Source organism: Equus przewalskii, chromosome X (assembly GCF_037783145.1).
Source record: "Equus przewalskii isolate Varuska chromosome X, EquPr2, whole genome shotgun sequence".
Classification (NCBI taxonomy): domain Eukaryota; kingdom Metazoa; phylum Chordata; class Mammalia; order Perissodactyla; family Equidae; genus Equus; species Equus przewalskii.
In genome coordinates, this window is record NC_091863.1 from 68,369,998 (window position 1) to 68,390,770 (window position 20,773).

At 35.8% G+C, this 20,773-nt stretch overlaps 1 protein-coding gene across 1 annotated transcript in view; it reads left to right on the forward strand.

The window, feature by feature from the left end:
- Nucleotides 1–20,773, forward strand: part of KLHL4 (kelch like family member 4) — a 108,935-nt gene that overhangs the window by 81,089 nt on the left and 7,073 nt on the right. The window contains exons 7-9 of the mRNA XM_070606696.1: nt 5,795–6,019; nt 9,909–10,071; nt 11,860–12,072. Coding sequence (XP_070462797.1) covers nt 5,795–6,019; nt 9,909–10,071; nt 11,860–12,072 — 601 coding nt within the window. The remainder of the gene's footprint in view (nt 1–5,794; nt 6,020–9,908; nt 10,072–11,859; nt 12,073–20,773) is intronic.

The window sequence follows — 20,773 nt, forward strand, 5'->3', positions numbered from 1 at the left end:
AGGAGCGGGGGAGGGGCCGCGCGACCAGGGGTTCATCCAGGACTCCTGCCACTGATTCAGTGGAGACCTGCTGATGGGGGAAAGCTTCCGTCTGCGGGGACCCCATAAATCAAGGGCCTTGGGAGACCAGAGAACAGAACTGATCTGAACCCAGACCGGCGCATGTGAGTAACAGCCCCTCCCCCCCAACGAAGCCAGTGGGCGCAGCCATCTTGCCCCAAGGCGGAGAGCTCATAACACGCCACTATCGACCCCCATCTAGTGGCGACAGGCTGTAACTGCAACTGAATTCTACCACCGTGAGAAAAAACCGCTCCTCTACCATCCAGCAATTTATAAAAGCCCCAGACCAGAAGGAAAACAATAAAAACACAGAATTAAGTCCTGAGGACTTGGAATTAGGTAAACTAAGTGATAATGAATTCAGAGCAGCTATAATCAAAAAACTCAATGAGGTAGAGACAAAGATAGAGAAACAAGCCGAGTTCTGGAGTTACTTCACAAAAGAGATTGAAATCATAAAGAAGAATCACTTGACATGAAAATACAGAATTACTTGAGATGAAAAACACAATGGACCAGATAAAACAGAATACGGATTCCCTGAATGCCCGTGTAGACAATCTAGAGGAGCAAATCAGCATAATCAAGGACAGACAGGCTGAATGGCACCAGACAGAGGAAGAAAGAGAACTAAGAATTAAAAAAAAATGAGGAAAATCTCTGAGAAATAATGGATTCAATGAGGAGTAAGAAAATAAGGATCATAGGAATTCCCGAGAATATGGAAAAGGAAAATGGAGCAGAAAGTGTGCTTAACGACATTATTGAAGAGAACTTCCCAAATCTAGGGATCAACGGAGAAATGTGTGTAGAGGAGGGTTTTAGATCTCCTAGATTTGTCAATGTAAAAAGAGCTACCCCAAGGCACATAGTAGTAAAGTTGGCAAATAGGAATGATAAGGAAAGAATACTCAGGGAAGTAAGGCAAAAAAAGAGAATAACCTATAAAGGAGCCCCTATCAGACTGTCAGCGGATTTCTCTACAGAAACCCTACAAGCTAGGAGAGAATGGAGTGATATATTCAAAGCTTTAAAGGATAAAATCCTTCAGCCAAGAATACTCTATCCAGCAAGAATTTCCTTCAGATATGAGGGAGAAATTAAATCTTTTCCTGACAAACAAAAGTTAAGGGAATTTGTAACTAAAAGCCCTCCATTACAAGAAATCCTCAAGAAGGCTCTCATACTTGAAAAAGGAAAAAAGGGAGAAAGGGGACACAATCCACAGACTAGGGAGACCGATGGATAGAACCAGAACAGGATAGCAAATATTCAATTATAGCATTAGGGTAAAGGTAAGGAAACTACCAAAACAAGGACCATCTTAGCACTCTAACTACAAATGAATAAGACGAGTTGGAATAAAAAATGAAAATAATTATTTAGGAGGGGAAGAGCAAAGGTTCTAAATCAGTATTGGTCAAGTAGGTAAGAGACCACCAGAGAATAGACTATATTATACATGAGATTCTAAATACAAACTTCAAGGTAGACACTAAAATAAAGTACAGAACAGAGTCACAAATCATAAATAAGGAAAAATCTAAGAAACCCAGCATAAGAAATTGCAATATTAAATGGGTAGGATAAAGCACACAGGAAAAGAAATGCAGGAAAACAAGATAATGAGCGATAGATTAACAGCATTAAGTCCACATGCATCAATAATCATCTCAATGTGAATGGACTGAACTCTCCAATAAAAAGACACAGAGTGGCAAAATGGATTACAGAACACGATCCAACAATTTGTTGCCTCCAGGAAACACACCTCAGCCCCAAGGACAAACACAGACTCAGGGTGAAGGGGTGGAGGACAATACTTCAAGCAAATAGCAAGGAAAAAAAGGCAGGTGTTGCAATTCTCATATCAGACCAAGTGGATTTCAAAATAAGACAAGTAAAGAGAGACACAAAGGGACAATCTATAATGATCAAAGGGACACTTCATCAAGAAGAAATAACGCTTATAAATATCTATGCACCCAACACAGGAGCACCAAGATTCATAAAGCAACTATTAACAGACCTAAAGGAAGATGTTGAAAACAACACAATAATAGTAGGGGACCTCAACACCCCACTCACATCAATGGACAGATCATTCAAACAGAAAATCAACAAGGAAAGAGTGGAGCTAAATAAAAAACTAAAACAATTGGACTTAATAGACATATATAAATCACTCCACCCTGAAACAGCTGAATACACATTCTTCTCAAGTGCACATGGAACATTCTCTAGGATAGACCATATGTTCGGAAACAAGGCAAGCCTCTACAAATTTAAAAAAATTGAAGTAATACCAAGCATCTTCTCAGAGCATAGTGCTATAAGGCTAGAAATTAATTACAAGAAAAAAGCTGAGAAAGGCACAAAGATGTGGAGACTAAACAACACACTACTGAACAAGCAATGGATCATTGAAGAAATTAAAGAAGAAATAAAATAATACCTGGAAACAAATGAAAATGATAGCATGCCATAAAAACTCATATGGGATACAGCAAAAGCTGTATTAAGAGGAAAATTCATCGCAATACAGGCACATCTTAACAAACAAGAAAAATCCAAACTAACCAACCTTAAAGCACACCTAACTGAACTAGAGAAAAAAGAACAAATGAAGCCCAAAGTCAGCAGAAGGAGAGAAATAATAAAAATCAGAGCAGAAATAAATACTATTGAAATGGAAAAGGCAGTAGAAAGGATTAATGAGACAAAGAGCTGGTTTTTTGAGAAGATAAATAAAATTGACAAACCACTAGCCAGACTTACAAAGAAAAAAAGGGAGAAAGCTCAAATAAACAAAATCAGAAATGAAAGAGGAGAAATAACAACAGATTCTGCAGAAACACAACAGATTAAAAGAGAATACTACAAAAAACTATATGCCAACAGAATGGATAACCTAGAGGAAATGGATAAATTCTTGGACTCCTATAATCTCCCAAAGCTCACTCAAGAAGAGGCAGACAATTTTAACAGACCAATCACAAGGAAAGAGATTGAAACAGCAATAAAAAATATCCCAAAGAATAAAACCCCAGGACTAGATGGCTTTCCTGGGGAATTCTACCAAACTTTCAGAGAGGATTTAATACCTATCCTTTTCAAGCTATTCCAAAAAATTAGGGAAGATGGAACACTTCCTAACACATTCTATGAGGCCAACATCATGCTGATCCCAAAACCTGACAAGGACACCACAAAAAAAGAGAACTACAGGCCAATATCACTGATGAACATAGATGCAAAAATTCTAAACAAAATTTTGGCAACCAGAATTCAGCAATTCATCAAAAGAATCATATATCAGGATCAGGTGGGATTCATACCAGGGACACAGGGATGGTTCAACATCTGCAAATCAATCAAAGTGATACACCACATCAACAAACTGAGGAATAAACACCACATGATCATCTCAATAGATGCAGAGAAGGCATTTGACAAGATCCAACAGCCATTTATGATAAAAACTCTGAACAGAATGGGCATAGAAGGAAACTACCTCAACATAATAAAGGCCATATACGACAAACCCATAGCCAACATCATACTCAATGGGCAAAAACTGAACCCCATCCCCCTGAAAACAGGAACGAGACAAGGATGCCCTCCATCACCACTCTTATTTAACATAGTACTGGAGGTCCTGGCCAGAGCAATCAGGCAAGGAAAAGGAATAAAAGGAATCCAAATAGGGAGGGAAGAAGTGAAACTCTCGCGGTTTGCAGACGACATGATCTTATATATAGAAAACCCCAAAGAATCCATTGGAAAACTCTTAGAAGTAATCAACAACTACAGCAAAGTTGCAGGGTATAAAATCAATTTGCATAAATCAGTAGCATTTCTATACTCCAGTAATGAACCAACAGAAAAAGAACTCAAGAATACAATACCATTCACAATCGCAACAAAAAGAATAAAATACCTTGGGGTAAATTTAACTAAGGAAGTGAAAGACCTATGAAAATTACAAGGCCTTTCTGAGAGAATTGGATGACGACATAAGGAGATGGAAAGACATTCCATGTACATGGATTGGAAGAATAAACATAGTTAAAATGTCCGTTCTACCTAAAGCAATCTACAGATTCAACAACATCCCAATCAGAATCCCAATGACATTCTTTACAGAATTAGAACAAAGAATCCTAAAATTCATATGGGGCAACAAAAGACCCCGAATTTCTAAAGCAATCCTGAGAAAAAAGAACAAAACGGGAGGCATCACAATCCCTGACTTCAAAACATACTACAAAGCTACAGTAATCAAAACAGCATGGTACTGGTACAAAAACAGGTGCACACATCAATGGAACAGAATTGAAAGCCCAGAAATAAAACCACACATCTATGGACAGCTTATCTTTGACAAAGGAGCTGAAGGGCATACAATGGAGAAAAGAAAGTCTTTTCAACAAATGGTGCTGGGAAAACTGGAAAGCCACATGTAAAAGAATGAAAATTGACCATTCTTTTTCACCATTCACCAAAATAAACTCAAAATGGATTAAAGACCTAAAGGTGAGACCTGAAACCATAAGGCTTCTGGAAGAAAACGTAGGCAGTACACTCTTTGATATCAGTATGAAAAGGATCTTTTCGGACACCATGCCTTCTCAGAGAAGGGAAACAATAGAAAGAATAAACAAATGGGACTTCATCAGATTAAAGAGCTTCTTCAAGGCAAATGAAAGCAGGATTGAAACAAAAAAACAACCCACTAACTGGGGAAAAATATTTGCAAGTCATATATCTGACAAAGGCTTAATATCCATAATATATAAAGAACTCTCACAACTCAATAACAAAACATCAAACAACCCAATCAAAAAATGGGCTGGAGACATGAACAGACATTTCTCCAAAGAAGATATACTGATGGCCAATAGGCACATGAAAAGATGCTCATCATCGTTAATCATCAGGGAAATTGAAATCAAAACTACACTAAGATATCACCTTACACCCGTTAGAATGACAAAAATATCTAAAACTAATAGCAACAAATGTTGGAGAGGTTGCGGAGAAAAAGGAACCCTCATACACTGCTGGTGGGAATGCAAACTGGTGCAGCCACTATGGAAAACAGTATGGAGATTCCTCAAAAAATTAAAAATAGAACTACCATACGATCCAGCCATCCCACTACTCGGTATTTATCCAGGGAGCTTGAAGTCAGCAATCCCATAAGTCCTATGCACCCCAATGTTTATTGCAGCACTGTTTACAATAGCCAAGATGTGGAAGCAACCTAAGTGTCCAGCAACAGACGGATGGATAAAGAAGATGTGGTACATATATACAATGGAATACTACTCAGCTGCAAAAGAGAACAAAATCATTCCATTTGCAATAACATGGATGGACCTTGAGAGAATTATGTTAAGTGAAATAAGCCAGCGAGAGAAAGATAATCTGTGTATGACTCCACTCATGTGAGGAATTTAAAATTATGGACTAAGAACAGTTTAGTGGATACCATGGGAAAGGTGGGGTGGGGGGTGAGCACAAAGGGTGAAGTGGTGCACCTACAACATGACTGACAAACATTAATGTACAACTGAAATTTCACAAGATTGTAACCTATCAATAACTCAATAAAAAAAAGGAAAAAATAAATAAAATAAAATATAGGTACATAAATATAATGTGAATGATGCCAATTAAAAACTTTTATACAAGTGGTTTTTACCATTGTTCAATATCCCTTTAACAGGTACCACAACAATTGAAAAATATGATCTCAGGACCAACAGCTGGCTACATATTGGCACGATGAGTGGCCGTAGGCTTCAGTTTGGAGTTGCAGTTATTGATAATAAGCTCTATGTTGTGGGAGGAAGAGATGGTTTAAAAACTTTGAATACTGTGGAATGTTTTAATCCAGTTGGCAAAATCTGGACTGTGATGCCTCCCATGTCAACACACAGGCACGGCTTAGGTAAGAGTTTAATGTTATAGAGGCATAACTTGGAGATATTGCAGGTTTGGTTCCAGACCACTGCAATAAAGTGAATATCACAATAAAGTGAGTCACACGAATTTTTTGGTTTTCCAGTACATATAAAAGTTATGTTTACGTTATACTGCAGTCTATTAAGTATGCAATAGCATTATGTCTAAAAAACAATGTACATGCCTTAATTAAAAATACTTTATTGCTAAAGATGCTATAACCATCTTGTGAGCCTTCAGTGAGTAGTAATTGTTTTGCTGGTGGTGGGTCTTGCTTCCATGTTGATGGCTGCTGACTGAGCAGGGTGATGGGTGCTGAAGGTCGAGGTGGCTGTGGTAATTCCTTAAAATAAGATAAGAATGAAGTTTGCTGCATGGATTGACTCTTCCTCTCATGAATGATTTCTCTGTAGCATGTGATGATGTTTGATAGCATTTTACCCACAGTAGAACTTCTTTCAAAATTGGAGTTAGTCCTCTCAAACCCTGCTGCTGCTCTATCAACTAAGTTTACACAATATTCTAAATGTTTTGTTGTCATGTCAACAATATTCACAGCATCTTCACCATGAGGAGAATCTATCTCAAGAAATCACTTTCCTCATCCATAGGAAGCAATTCTTCTTCTATTAAATTTTTATCATGAGATTGCAGCAATTCAGTCATATCTTCAGGCTCCACTTCTAATTCTAGTTCTCTTGCTATTTCCACCACATCTGCAGTTACTTCCTCCATTGAAGATTTGAACCCCTCAAAGTCATCCATGAGGGTTTGAATCAACTTCTTCCAAACTCCTGTTCATGTTGATATTTCGACTTGTTCCCATGAATCATGAATGTTCTTAATGGCATCTAGAAAGGTGAATCCTTTCCAGGTTTTCAATTTACTTTGTCCAGATCCATCAGAGGAATCGCTGCCTATGGCAGCTATAGCCTTACGAAATGTATTTCTTAAATAAAAGACTTGAAAGTTTAAATTGCTCCTTCACCCATGGACTGCAGAATAGATGTGTCAGCAGGCATGCAAACAACATTAATCTTGTACATCATCAGAGCTCTTGGACGACCAGGTGCATTGTCAATGAGCAGTAACATTTTGAAAGGAATCATTTTTTCTGAGCAGCAGATCTAAACAGTGGGCTTAAAATATACAGCAAATTATGTTGTAAACAGATGTGCCATCACCTAGACTTTGTTGTTCCATTTATAGAGCACAGGCTGTAGATTTAGCATAATTCTTAAGGACCCTAGGATTCTCAGAGTGGTAAATGAGCATTGGCATTGCTGGTTTGTCACCAGCTGCTTTAGCCCCTAACAAGAGTCAGCTTGTCCTTTGACCCTTTGAAGGAAAGCATTGACTTCTCCTTTCTAGCTATGAAAGTCCTAGATGGCATTTTCTTCTAATAAAAGGCTATTTCATCCACCCTGAAAATCTGTTGTTTAGTGTAGATGCCTTCATTCATTATCTTAGCTAGATCTTATGGATAACTTGCTGCAGCTCCCACATCAGCACTTATTGCTTCAACTTGCACTTGTATGTTGTGCAGATGGCTTCTTTCCTTAAACCTCATGTGCCAACCTCTGCTACCTTCAAGCTTTTCTTCTGCAGCTTCCTCACCACTCTCAGCCTTCACAGAATTGAAGAGAGTTAGTTAGGGCCTTGCTCTGGATTAGGCTTTGGCGTAAGGGAGTGCTGCGTCTGGTTTGATCTTCTGTTCAGACCACTAAAACTTTCTCCATATCAGCAATAAGGCTGTTTGCTTTCTTCTTATTCATGTGTTCACTGAAATAGCACTTTTAATTTCCTTTAAGAACTTTGCCTTTGAATTCACAACTTGACTCACTGTCTGGTGCAGCAGGCCTAGCTTTCAGCCTGTCTCGGTTTTCAACCTGCCTTCCTCACTAAACTTATTCATTTCTAGCTTTTGATGTAAAGTGAGAGACATGTGACTCTTCCTATCACTTGAACACTTAGAGGCCATTGTAGGATTCTTAATTGGCCTAGTTTCAATATTGTATCTCAGGGAATAGGGATGCCTGAGATGAAGCAGCCTTGTATTAAAAGAGGGAGGGAGACTGAGAAATGACCGATCTGTGGAGCAGTCTGAACGCACGCATATATCAAATAAGTTTGCTGTCTTATATGGACACAGTTTTGGCGCCCAAAACAATTATAATAGCAACATCACAGATCACCATGACAAATATAATAATGAAAAGTTTGAAATACTGCGAGAATTACCAAAACGTGACACATTGACATGAAGTGAGCAAATGCCGTTGGAAAAATGGCACTGATAGACTTGCTCAATGCAGGATTGCCACAAATGTTCAATTTATAAAAAAACGCAATATCTGCAATGTGTAATAAAGTGAAGCACAATAAAATGAGGTATGCCTGAATAGTTTCTAAAGAATGTAAACTTAGAAGAGCTTTATAAAAATTAAATTCAGCTACATATTATTGGGATTTAGCCAAACCCTTTAGTCAAAATGTCTTCAAAATGTTGAAAAGCTTAAGCAAATAGTAAAAGCCCGTGAAACGTTTTTCAGATGTCATACTTGTTAATCCTGCCTCCCTTCTCCCAGTATTTTAAACTGCACCCCACTTTAGAAAGGATAAAATCTTTAAGAAGGAATATATTACTGAGCAACATAAAATTACAACAGGTAGTTTTTTTCTAAGCTCAAATTTAGCAAAAAGGGCACTTGATGATGGAGAGACATTGTCTTTCTTGTTAGATGAATCATGTTCTTTCGCATTAGAAGTAAATCTATATTTCAGCAAAAGCATCAGGATACAGGTCCAAGGCAGGGATATTTAGAAAAATCACTTTGATTGAGACCAGCTCTAAGTTATACTTAAGTCAGAGGTTCCCAAGAAGTTTAGGAAAGATGAAGTGGAGACTTCTGGAGCAGTGGGAAACTTTTATTCTCCTAAATATGTCAGGGTACATCTTTCTTCATGCTAGACTCCATACGTTTTCAATATCATAGAGTTTGTTGGGGAAAAAAAAAAGAACAAACGCCTTGTTTTTTAAGAACTTTTACACCAAAAAGTGCTCAATGCTAAAAAGTGGCAGATCTAGCACTGATGTTGTTTGCCCCAAATTATCTGATGAATTGTCTATGTCAAATGATAGACTACATGATTATCCAGTTGGGTTGTGTCAGTGTGATTCCTAGATGTACCTTGGAAACATATCTTACAGAGAAATCAGAGCAAGTTTTTAAAATCTAATTGATATTACTAACGAGGTAGGAGAGGTGATGAGGACAAAGCACTGAGACGGATTGAGATGGTGAAGAAGGTGATGGGGGAGGGAGCCAATTATGTGAATTCCCAGAACAGATGAGAAGCAGTTAGAAAGGGGCTATTCATAGTATCTAATAGAACAAACTTCCAACTAAACCTCAAAAAGCCCTATTTAGTTATCTCACGGGAATCTTTCTTGATCTCTATAATAAAAAGCAGGGATTAGAAAGACCTACCAGTAAACCCACAATTCTAAGATTTATCTAAGATTCAGTATCATCTCATCTATCCCTTACATTCAAAAAATGGCATTCAAATTATGACAGGAATAAAATCAGCTTCCTTTTTCTATTACATCCCTAGAAATGATGCGTTCCACTACCTCCTTTGACTTCATTATTATGAAACCCTTCCATGATATGGTAACTATGCTGGAAAATTTCCTAGGGTTAAAGTACCATATTTAGTTTCATATCAAGATCAGCAAATTATTCATGTGTACACAAAATCATTTAAAAAACAAAAATAAATTTTTAAGGAGTCAGTAGCTTGCAAAACAACACAGTATCCATTATGTGTGACATACCCAAGTGAGCCCTCATGCTATTTTTATCCTTTAGGTGTAGCCACACTTGAAGGACCAATGTACGCTGTTGGTGGTCATGATGGATGGAGTTATCTAAATACTGTAGAAAGATGGGACCCTGAGGGACGTCAGTGGAATTACGTGGCCAGTATGTCATCTCTTAGAAGCACAGTTGGTGTTGTAGCATTAAACAACAAGTGAGTAACCCAACATGCATGCTCTTTCCTCCCAGGTCATGTGGGACAGCATTTCAGTGATATGATCCATCAATCTGTAAGCATTCCCAATGATCAGGAGATCCTAGTTATCAATAATAAAAGGACTTTGTTGAAAACCTTCCTTCATTATGATGAAAAATACTTGTCTAAAAGGAACATTTAATTGAATATTCCATAGTCCCTTCCTACTCAAGTGTGGTCCTGGGACCAGGAGCATCAATATTACCTGAGATCTACTTACAAATGCTGAATCTTAGCCCCACCCTAGACCTTCTGAATCAGAACTGGCATTTTAACAGGATCCTCAAGTGACTTATGGGCCCATTAAATTTGAGAAGCACCTTTGTAGGCAAACCAGTTCCAATTTTACCCTCAAGAAGCTACCACTTTTTACATTATGACTAAATCTTATCAAAACTTTGGTCTATCTTTGTAAAAGGGCAGATCTTTTTTGTTCTTTACCATTCACTCTCCTGAGTGTTCAGGGTTCCCAACTCTAGAATTACATCTAGTCCCATCTTTCTGATCACTTGCATATGACAGCAAACTAATATAGTGAAACCTGATAGTGTTAGAAGTTGCTAGCAGCTTGAATTGTTACTTCCTCCAGGTAATTGTGTGGTTTCTGACAAGAGACCTTTGGAGATAATGACCAACATATAGGAGGGACTTGAGTGATGAGAATTTCAGACACCAGGGTGGGTCAGTGGCAGGAGACAGCCTTATCTATCTGTACTGACTATGCTTAAAGCCAATATCTCATCATATAAATGAGTTCAGTAGAACTTTCGACACAGATGATTTTTAGCACCTTGTAGAAGTAGGGAATGTCAATAGTTAAGAGGAGACTCAGCCTTACAGTGTCTTAGAGCTTAAAATATTCCTAAATCAGATTATCTCTGGCCTGACCTGAATGATATCAGCTTACTAACACTCTCCTAGCAATTACAGAACAAGCTGAAATCACCAAATTTGACTAATTTTTGTTTTGTTGATTTGCTGTTGTTCACAACTGAGCATGAAGGGCAGTTTTAGACATATGGTTTAGTAAATGTTTATCTTCTTTATTGAGGCAGCATTAAATTTAAATTAGAGCAAAAATACTACTCACCAAAGGAAATAGCATTTTAAAGTTTATGGGATTAATGTTATCGCTAATGTATCTTCCTAAGAAACAATCTGGTGTGTAGGTTCTATACTATTCCCTCAGTTGTTTATTGTTAATGTCTTCTTAGTGACAAATGTTTTTATATTAAATAGTTTATAAAAACAGGGATTCTAATGCTAGGCAATTGAACCTAGCTAAAGTTGTAGGATTGCTGGAGTTGGTCTTTGGAAACATCCTACTTTTTTTGTTTTTAATTTACAGCTTTATTGAGTTATAATTGACAAATACTGCCAACACTTTTGATATCTCCATTCTTTCTCAGTAGTTAATTTCCCATGGGATCTTTTAATCTAGTATGTCAAAGTAACTTTCACAAAAATGATTAAGTGGGGAGGTTTGAGGTAGGATAGACCTTGACAGGTGCCGTCAGGTTAACCATCCATTCACAAACTCAGGCCATCCATTACAAAATGCTAAGAGAGTAGAATACATAGCTAAAAACTTGAAATGCTTTGTGCAAGATTCTTTCACTTTCACTCTATGCACAAATTGCAAACACTATATGGAAATTTATATATATATGTATATATATATATATACACACACACACAAACACACACACAAAAACATACATACATACACATTTGTCTTTTTTCCAGGCTATATGCTATTGGTGGACGTGATGGAAGTTCCTGCCTTAAATCAATGGAATGCTTTGACCCACACACTAACAAGTGGAGTCCATGTTCTCCAATGTCCAAAAGACGCGGAGGTGTGGGAGTTACAACATACAATGGATTCTTATATGTTGTCGGGGGTCATGAAGCCCCTGCCTCTAACCATTGCTCCAGGCTTTCTGATTGTGTGGAACGGTAAATGTTTCTATTTATTTATGTATGTACTTATTTGATTATTTATTTTTTCAGAAATGAGAAAGACTTTTGGGCTACCAGAAAGTAGTCTTCCAAACATGTGTTAATCCATTCAGAGGATTAATACTTCGTAAAATTGCACTTACTCCTAGGTTCATAATATTTTGAAGAAATCCTCCAGATGTGTTTTAGATCCATCTTAAAGAATATATTTAAAAAATGCTTTTATTGATAGGGACCTTATAAAATAAAGAGAGAAAATAGATGTAAGATTAAAGAAATTTTGTGCAAAGCTATAATCACTCAATCCATTCACCAGCTCAAATCAAAATAACTTTACTGTTCTGAAAATAAAATCAATCTTCAAAACATGAAGACTTACCACGACAAAACATACAGAAAGAATTCCTAAACAGAGATGTTAATAATTTTCTGAACAGTGACTCTATGGCATTAAGTATTTAATTTCCCAAAGCTAACTTCTTTGAATGGGAGACATTAATTTGGATAAAGTGTGATATGTTTGTTAAAATAAGTCATTCATGACATTAAGTTATACTTGCACATTCCCTTTCTAGATAGAATCTATCTACCTATCTCTCTCTATATGCAAACATAATAGTTAAATAATATTAACCTAATTAACCAAGTGACAAATTTAAAGTCAGTAAGGTTATCAGAATTCAGAAGACAGAGATGAATATGGGATGGTGTTCTCAATGGAAAATCATACAGTAGGTAGAATTTGAACTTTGTAAGCATAGAAAAGAATGGAGGGAATTTCAGGTCTAGGAAAAAGCACGACCAAAACCATGGAAGTAAACAAGAAAGCTTGATAGATAAGGGCAGAGACTTTAGGTTGAAATATAATTTGAAGGGCAGTTCAAAACACAACTAACAGATTGTTTGATAGCCTGAAATGTCAGGGTGAAAGCTTTTGGATTTTACCTTGTAGGCAAAGGGATAATTAAATTTGGGGGACAGTGGAATATCACAAAGAAAGCAGTTTGGAGGAAATGATCTAACAGTGATATATAGGATAGAATGTAGGAAGAGACTAAAAACAGGAGTAAGAACACTGTTATTTTTCTTCTGAGAAACATATAACTGAAATATAATGGATAACGTTAATACTTTCTTATAGGGAATAATTGAACTGTGGTAGTTTTTTGAAAAAAAGTTTAATCTTAAGAGACCAGCTCCTTGCTACAGCGTATATCTGGAATGCTTCTCCTGAGATCAGTTTTTAAGAGATGCAAACAAAATTTATTTTCACTTTATGCAAAACATAAGGTCAATCATTGCATCAAAATATATTATATATATTAGATTATAACCAATATAAATATATTATAGCCAAATATATGTGACACTGAGATTATCGGTACCAGTTCTCCCCAGTTAACAAAGTAATAGTTGATCACCTCTTTATTAAGCTAGATTATTTTTTAGTGTGGCAAATATACATCACATAAAATTTACCAGTTTAATCATGTTTTTTGAAGAGTGGTACCTGCGCTAACATTTGTTGCCAATCTTCTTCTCCCCAAAGACCCCCAGTACATAGTTGTATATTCTAGCTGTGGCTCCTTCTGGCTCTGCTATGTGGGATGCTTAGCTTGATGAGTGGTGCTAGGTCTGTGCCCAGCATCCTAACCAGTGAAACCCTGGGCTGCCAAAGTGGAGCGTGCCTTTGGGCCAGCTCCTAACCATTTTTAGTTATACAATTCATTGGCATTAAGTACGTTCACATTGTTGTGAAAACATCACCATCATGCACCTCCAGAATTTTATCTCCTCAAATTGAAACTTCATTCTCATTAAACAATAAATCCCCCTTCCTCCCTCACCTCAGCCACTGGCAACTGACATTTTACTGTTTCTATGAATTTGACAATGCTACATACCTCTTAAAAGTGGAATCATAAGTACTTATCCTTTTGTAACTGGCTTATTTTACTTAGCATAATTCTTCCTGTTTCATCCATCTTATACTATTTGTCAGATTTTTCTTTTTTAAAGCTGAACAACATTACATTATATGTATATACCACAGTTTGTTTATCCATTCATTCATCAATGGATAGTTGGGTTGCTTCGACCTTTTGGATGTGAATAATGCTGCTATGAACATAGGTGTGCAAATGTTTGAAACTCTTTCAATGCTTTTGGATATATACACAGAATTGGAATTGCTTTTATCATATGGTAATTCTATTTTTAAATTTTTGAAGAACTTTCATACTGTTCTTCAAAGTGGCTACCCCATTTTATATTCCCATCAACAAAGCAAAAGGGTTCCAATATATGCACGTCATCAGCAACTCTTATTTTCTGTTTTGTTTTGTTTTGAATGGATTTGAAGTGGTGTCTCTTTGTGGTTGTGATTTGAGTTTCCCTACTGGTTAGTAACATTAAGCATCTTAAGAGGTGCTATTGACCATTTGTATATCTTTTTTAGAGAAATGTCTATTCAAGTCTTATGCCTATTTTTTAATCACATTGTCTTTTTGTTGTTGAGTTGTAGGAGTTCTTTATATGCTGTGTATATTAATCCCTTCTCGCATATGATTTGAAAATTGTTTCTCCCATTCTGTGGGTTGCCTTTTCACTGTGTTAATAGTGCCTTTGATGTGCAGAAGTTTTTATTAATTAAATGCAATTTATTTTTTATTTTGTGGCATGTACTTTTAGGGTCATATCCAAAAAATCGTTGCCAAACCTTGTCATGAAACATTTCCCCTATGCTTTCTGATACGAGTTTTGTAGTTTTGGCTCTATATTCAGGTCTTTGATCCATTTGAATTAATTTTCGCATTTGAAGTAAGGTAAAGAACAAACTTCATTACTTTTCATGTGCTTATCCAGTTTTCCCATCAGCATTTGTTGAAAGGACTGTATTTTCCCCATTGATTTGTCTTGGCTGCACTGTTGAAAATTATTTGACCATGTACCTGACAGTTTATTTCTGGGCCCTGTATTGCACTTCATGGGAGATATATATATAAATATACATATATGTATATATGCACCACACTGTTTTTATTACTGTAGCTGTGTAGTAAGTTTTGTAATCAGGAAATGTGAGAAGTCAAACTTTGTTCAACTTTTTCAAAATTATTTTGGCTATTCTGGCTCCCTGAGATTCCATATGGATTTATAATGGACTTTTAATTTTTGCAAAAAATGTTATTGGGATTTTGATACAGATTGCAATAAATCTGTAGATAATTTGGGGTGGTAGTGACATCTTAACAATATTGTGTCTAATCCAGGAACATGAGGTAGCTTTCCATTTATTGGTCTCTTTAATTTCTTCCTTTCGAACGTGGATGCATTTTATTTCTTTCTCACCTAATTGCTGTGACTAGGACGTTCAATACTATGTTGAATAGAACTGATGAAAATTGTCATTCTTATCTTGTTCCTGATCTTAGAGAAAGAGCCTTCCATCTTTCACCACTGAGTATGATGTTAGCTCTGCGTTTTCCATATATGGCCTTTATTATGTTGAGGTAGTGTTCTTCTATTCCTAGATTGGTTACTGTTTTCATCATGAAAAAATGATAAATTTTGTCATGAAATTTTTTCTGCATCAGTTGAGACAATCGTGTTTTTTACCCTTTCATCCTGTCAATTTGGTGTGTTACATTGATTGGTTTTTGTAATGTGACCCATCCTTGCATTCCAAGAATAAATCCCATTTTATTATGGTGTATAATCATTTTAATAATGACAGTGAATTAATTTTACTAATATTATGTAGAAAATAAGTGTTTGCATCAGTATTCGTTAGAGATATTCATTGGTAGTTTTGTTATAGTGTCTTTGGCTTTGGTATCAGTGTAACGCTGGCCTTATGGTATGAGTTCAGAAGTGTTATTTCCTCATTAATTTTTTGGAAGAATTTGAGAAGGATTGGTGTTAATTCTTCTCTAAATGTTAGGTAGAATTTACCAGTAAAGCCATCTGACCCTAGGCTTTTCTTTGTCAGTAGATTTTTGATCTCCTTACAATTATAAGTCTCTTCAGATTTTCCATTTCATCATGCTTCAGTCTTGATAGGTTGTGTTACTAGGAATTTGTCCATTTCATAAAGGTTATCCAAATTGTTGGCATACAATAGTTCACAGTAGTCTCTTATAATACTTTTATTCAGTAAAATCAGTACTAATGACCCTTCTTTCATTTCTGGTTTTACTTATGTGAGTTTTCTCTTTTTCTTGTACTCAATCTAGCTAAAGGTTTGTGAATTTTCTTGGTTATTTTGCACAACCAACTCTTGATGTTCTTGATTTTCTCTATTGTTTTTGTATTCTATTATTTTTCTATGCTCTAATCTCTGTTATTTCCTTCCTTATGCTAGCTTTGGGTTTGGTTTCTCTTTTCTAGTTTTCTAAGGAGTAAAGTTAGGTTGTTGATTTTCAATTTTTCTCCCTTTTTAATGTAAGCATTTCCAGCTATAGATTTTCCTCACAGCACTGTTTTCTGTACATACTATAAGACATGGTATGTCATGTTTTCATTTTCATTCGTCTCAAGATATTTTCTAATTTCCCTTATAATATACTCTTTGACCTATTAGTTGTTTAAGTGTGTGTTTGTTCATTTCCATATATTTGGAGATATTCCAATTTTCCTTCTGCTATTGATTTATAGGTTCATTCCATTGTGAAAACACCTTGCAGGTTTTTAATCTTTTTAAGTTTATTAACACTTGTTTTGTGCCATAACATATGGTCTATCCTGGATAATGTAGAGTGTTCAATTGAGAAAAAATGCATGCTCTTTTGTTGGCTAGAATTTTTCATATATATTTAAGTCCAGTTGGTCTATAATGTTCAAGTTTTCCATGTAGTTATTGAGCTACTATTTGGCTGTTCTATCTACTTTTGAAAGTGGGGAATTAAATTCTCCTATTATTACTGTAGAGCTATTTCACCCTCTAATTCTGTCAATGTTGTTTTCATGTATTTAGCAGCACTGGTGTTTGGTCCTTTTATGTTTATAATTGTTGTATATATTTTTGTGAATTGACACTTTTATCATTATATAATCTGCTTCTTTTTCTTTCATAAAACTTTTGTCTTAAAGTTTATTTTGTATTATATTAATATAGTCACTCCTGCTCTCTTTGGGTTAATATTTGCATAGAATATCTTTTTTCATCCTTTCGCTTTCGACTTGTGGTGCCTTAGATCTAAAATGAGTGTTTTGTAGACAGCATATAGTTACATCCTGGGTTTGTTTTTTCTTAATCCATTCTGCCAAGGCATGCCTTTTGATTGGGGGCTTTAATCTATTTACAGTTAATTACTGAGGACTTAAATGTTGCCATTTGCTTCTTTATTTTCATATGTCTTATAGAAATATTGTCCCTCATTTCCTCTCTTCTTGCCTTTGTTGTGTTTAGCTGGTTTTTCATAGGGACAGGTTTCATTCCATTCTCAATTCCTTTTTTGTGTATTCTATAATTCTTTTCTGTGTGGTTACCATGGGGATTACGTATAACATCCTAAAGGTTTGCCAATCTGTTTTAAATTGATACCAACTTAACTTCAATTGCATAAAAATACTCTATTCTTTACAGCTCTGCACTCTCCCCTTTGTTATTGAAATCACAAATTGACTTTACATATTGTGAACCCATTAACATAGTTTTATAACTATTTTCTTGCTTTTGTCTTATAAGACCTGTAGAAGAATAAAAAGTGGAGATGCAAGCCAAAGTTAAAATAACTAGTTGTTATATTTGTCTACGTATTTACCTTTACCAGAGAACTTCATATATATCTATGACTTTTACTTCCTGTCTAATATCCTTTCATTACAACTTGAAGTACTCCCTTTAGAATTTATTGTAGGACAGGTTTGCCAGTAATGAACTCCTTTGCCTGATGTTTACCTGGGAATGTCTTAAGTTTCCCCATCCTTATGATGGACAGGTTTTTTTTTTCAAGTAATTTTATTGAGATCATAATGGTTTATAACATTGTGAAATTTTGGGTTTACATTATTATTTATAAATTTATGAATATACTTCATCATGCTCACCCCCAATAGTCTGATTTTTCTCCATCCCCCTAAATCTGTGCCCCTTCTTCCCTTTCACCCAGCCCCCAATCTCTTTCCCCTCTCGTACCACTAATCTCTTCTCTTTATGTGGTGGATAGGTTTGCCAGATAAAGAATTCTCAGTTCACAGGATTTTTCTTTTAGCACTTTAAATAAGTCATCCACTGCTTTCTATCTTCTGCTGAGAAGTTTTTTGCTCATAATCTTACTGAGGATCACTTGTGTGTCATGAATTACTTTTCTCTTGCTGATTTCAACATTATCTCTTTCTCTCTGATGTTCAACAGTTTTATTATACGTCTCAATGTCAGTCTCTTTAGGTTTGTTCTACTTTAAGTTCACTAAGATTCTTGGATTCGTAGATTCATGTTCTCCTCAAATTTGGGAATTTTTCAACCATTATTACTTCAAGTACTCTTTCTTTGACTTTCTTATTCTTCTTCTGGGGCTCCCAAAATGCAGATATTGATCCACATAATTTTGTCTCATAAGTCCCTACAACTCTGTTCACTTTTCTTCATTCTTTTTGCTCAGACTTGATAATTTCAAATGCCTTGTCTTCAAGTTCACTTATGCTTGCTTCTGCCTACCCGAGTCTCCTACTTAAGGCCTCTAGTGAATTTTTCAGTTCAGTGATTTTATATTTCAGCAGCAGAATTTCTGTTCTTCTTTATAATTTATTTTCCTTTGTTGACATTCTCATTGTGTTCATTTATCATTTTCTTGATTTCTTTTAGATGTTTTCCTTTTAAGTATCTGAGCATATATCAGACAGTTAACTTAATGTCTTTATCTTGTATGTCAAATGCCTGTGTTTTTACATGGGTGGTTTCTGCAGATATATTTTGTTCTTTTGAATGAAACTCGTTTTCCTGCTTACTTGTTTCCTTTATGATCTTTTGTTGAATATTGGGCATTTGAAATAATAGATACCTCTCCCAAGCTGCAGACTTGCTCAACCCATAGGAAACCCATCACTAAATAGCAGGTCATGTTTTATACTTGGAACCAGCACAACATAAAGACTTGAGGTCTTCTTGGGCCTTTTCTGAGCTCATGGGCCTCCTGGGCCATTGTGTGTGTTTGTTTTGATCCAACATATACATGGCTGCTTTTAAATGTTTAATTTCCTTAAGAATCTCATCGCTGCTGCTTCTCAGGGCCTTAGCTGCTGTGTTGTAGTCTTCAATCAGTAATCTCTTGCCCCAGGTGTCTATGCATCTATTATGTCCTCACAGCTTTCATGAACCATGTGCACTTCTCCCCATGGTTTTTCCTAGCCAGGGATCTAAGCTGTGCCACTTTTGACTGTCTGAGCTGAGTTAGGCAACAAAGAGAATAATCCCTTAGAAAGCACCCAAATTACATTGTTGCATATCGGCTCTGCTCTTTTATCTCTGGTTCAAGGAAAGGAACTAAGGCTGGGCAACTGCTTTCTTCAATCCATGTGGTGAGTGCTGGGAGGGGGTGGGACAAGGCAAGTAAAAATGTAACAAAATTTCCTACTGATTTAAATGTAGCTTTTTCACGACTAAGCATTTATTTGGTTGATATGGATCTTTGACTGATTTCCAGAACTCCTACAAAGTTACTTTAGCCAGTCTCTGTGTGTTTATTTACTGTTTCTGTGAGGGAATGAGTTCCCAGAGCTTCCTACTCTACTATCTTGCTGACATCACTCCCCAGTGATACAACATTGAAAAGAAGATATAAACCAAATGAAAATCAGATTGAGTTGCCTGTATATTTAAAAGATAAAGATTAATTCACTCTTTTATTTATATCCAGAAGCACAATGATGAAATTATATATAATTACTAATGGAAAGAGCCTTGAAAACCTAGTACATCCCTATCACCATACAGAAGTGAAAGTTGAAGCCCTCTCTGGTTAAATGACAAACAAATGGCAAAAAAACTTTTTCATATAAGTGGAGTTTGTAGAAGTTTGGAAACCAATCATATTTCACTTTCCATTTCAGTATAAAACCAAAAGTTCAGTATATTACACTCAGAATAACTGATAGAAATAAACTTCAAGCCAATAATTTCTACTTTTATTGACACAGAATTTCATCACGTGTACCAAATTGTAAGCCTTTATCCTGTATATGTGTGTGTGTGTGTGTGTATGCCTGGAACTACGGGGAATCATGTTTCACTTTTAGAAAGACCAGAAGAATACAATAGACTCAATATTTGTTAAAATTCATTGTAAGAAGTTGAGAAAAGGATATTCTATCGAAATTTTAAATTGCCTAGACAATTTATTGATGCCTTCTATAGACCACAAAAGATTATAGAAAACACAAAAGGTTAGCTACAAGCCCACCTGTCAATATATACATGCATTGAAAAAACCTATACTTGTATTAAAAAAAGTAAGTGTAGTTTTCATTTTAAGTGATGGTATCTAGGCATTGAATTCTATTCTTATGCCTGAAAATATTTATGTTTCTATACCTGAGAATAACTAAGCCTCATCTTTATAAGACTGTTGGTAATGCACAAGACTAAATCATCTCTTAAGCTAAACAGACAATATCAGGAATTATTATATTTGGGAAAACTTGCTTTGTTCAAAAGTACAAAAAATCCATGTAAAACTAATTATGCTATTTCATGTTT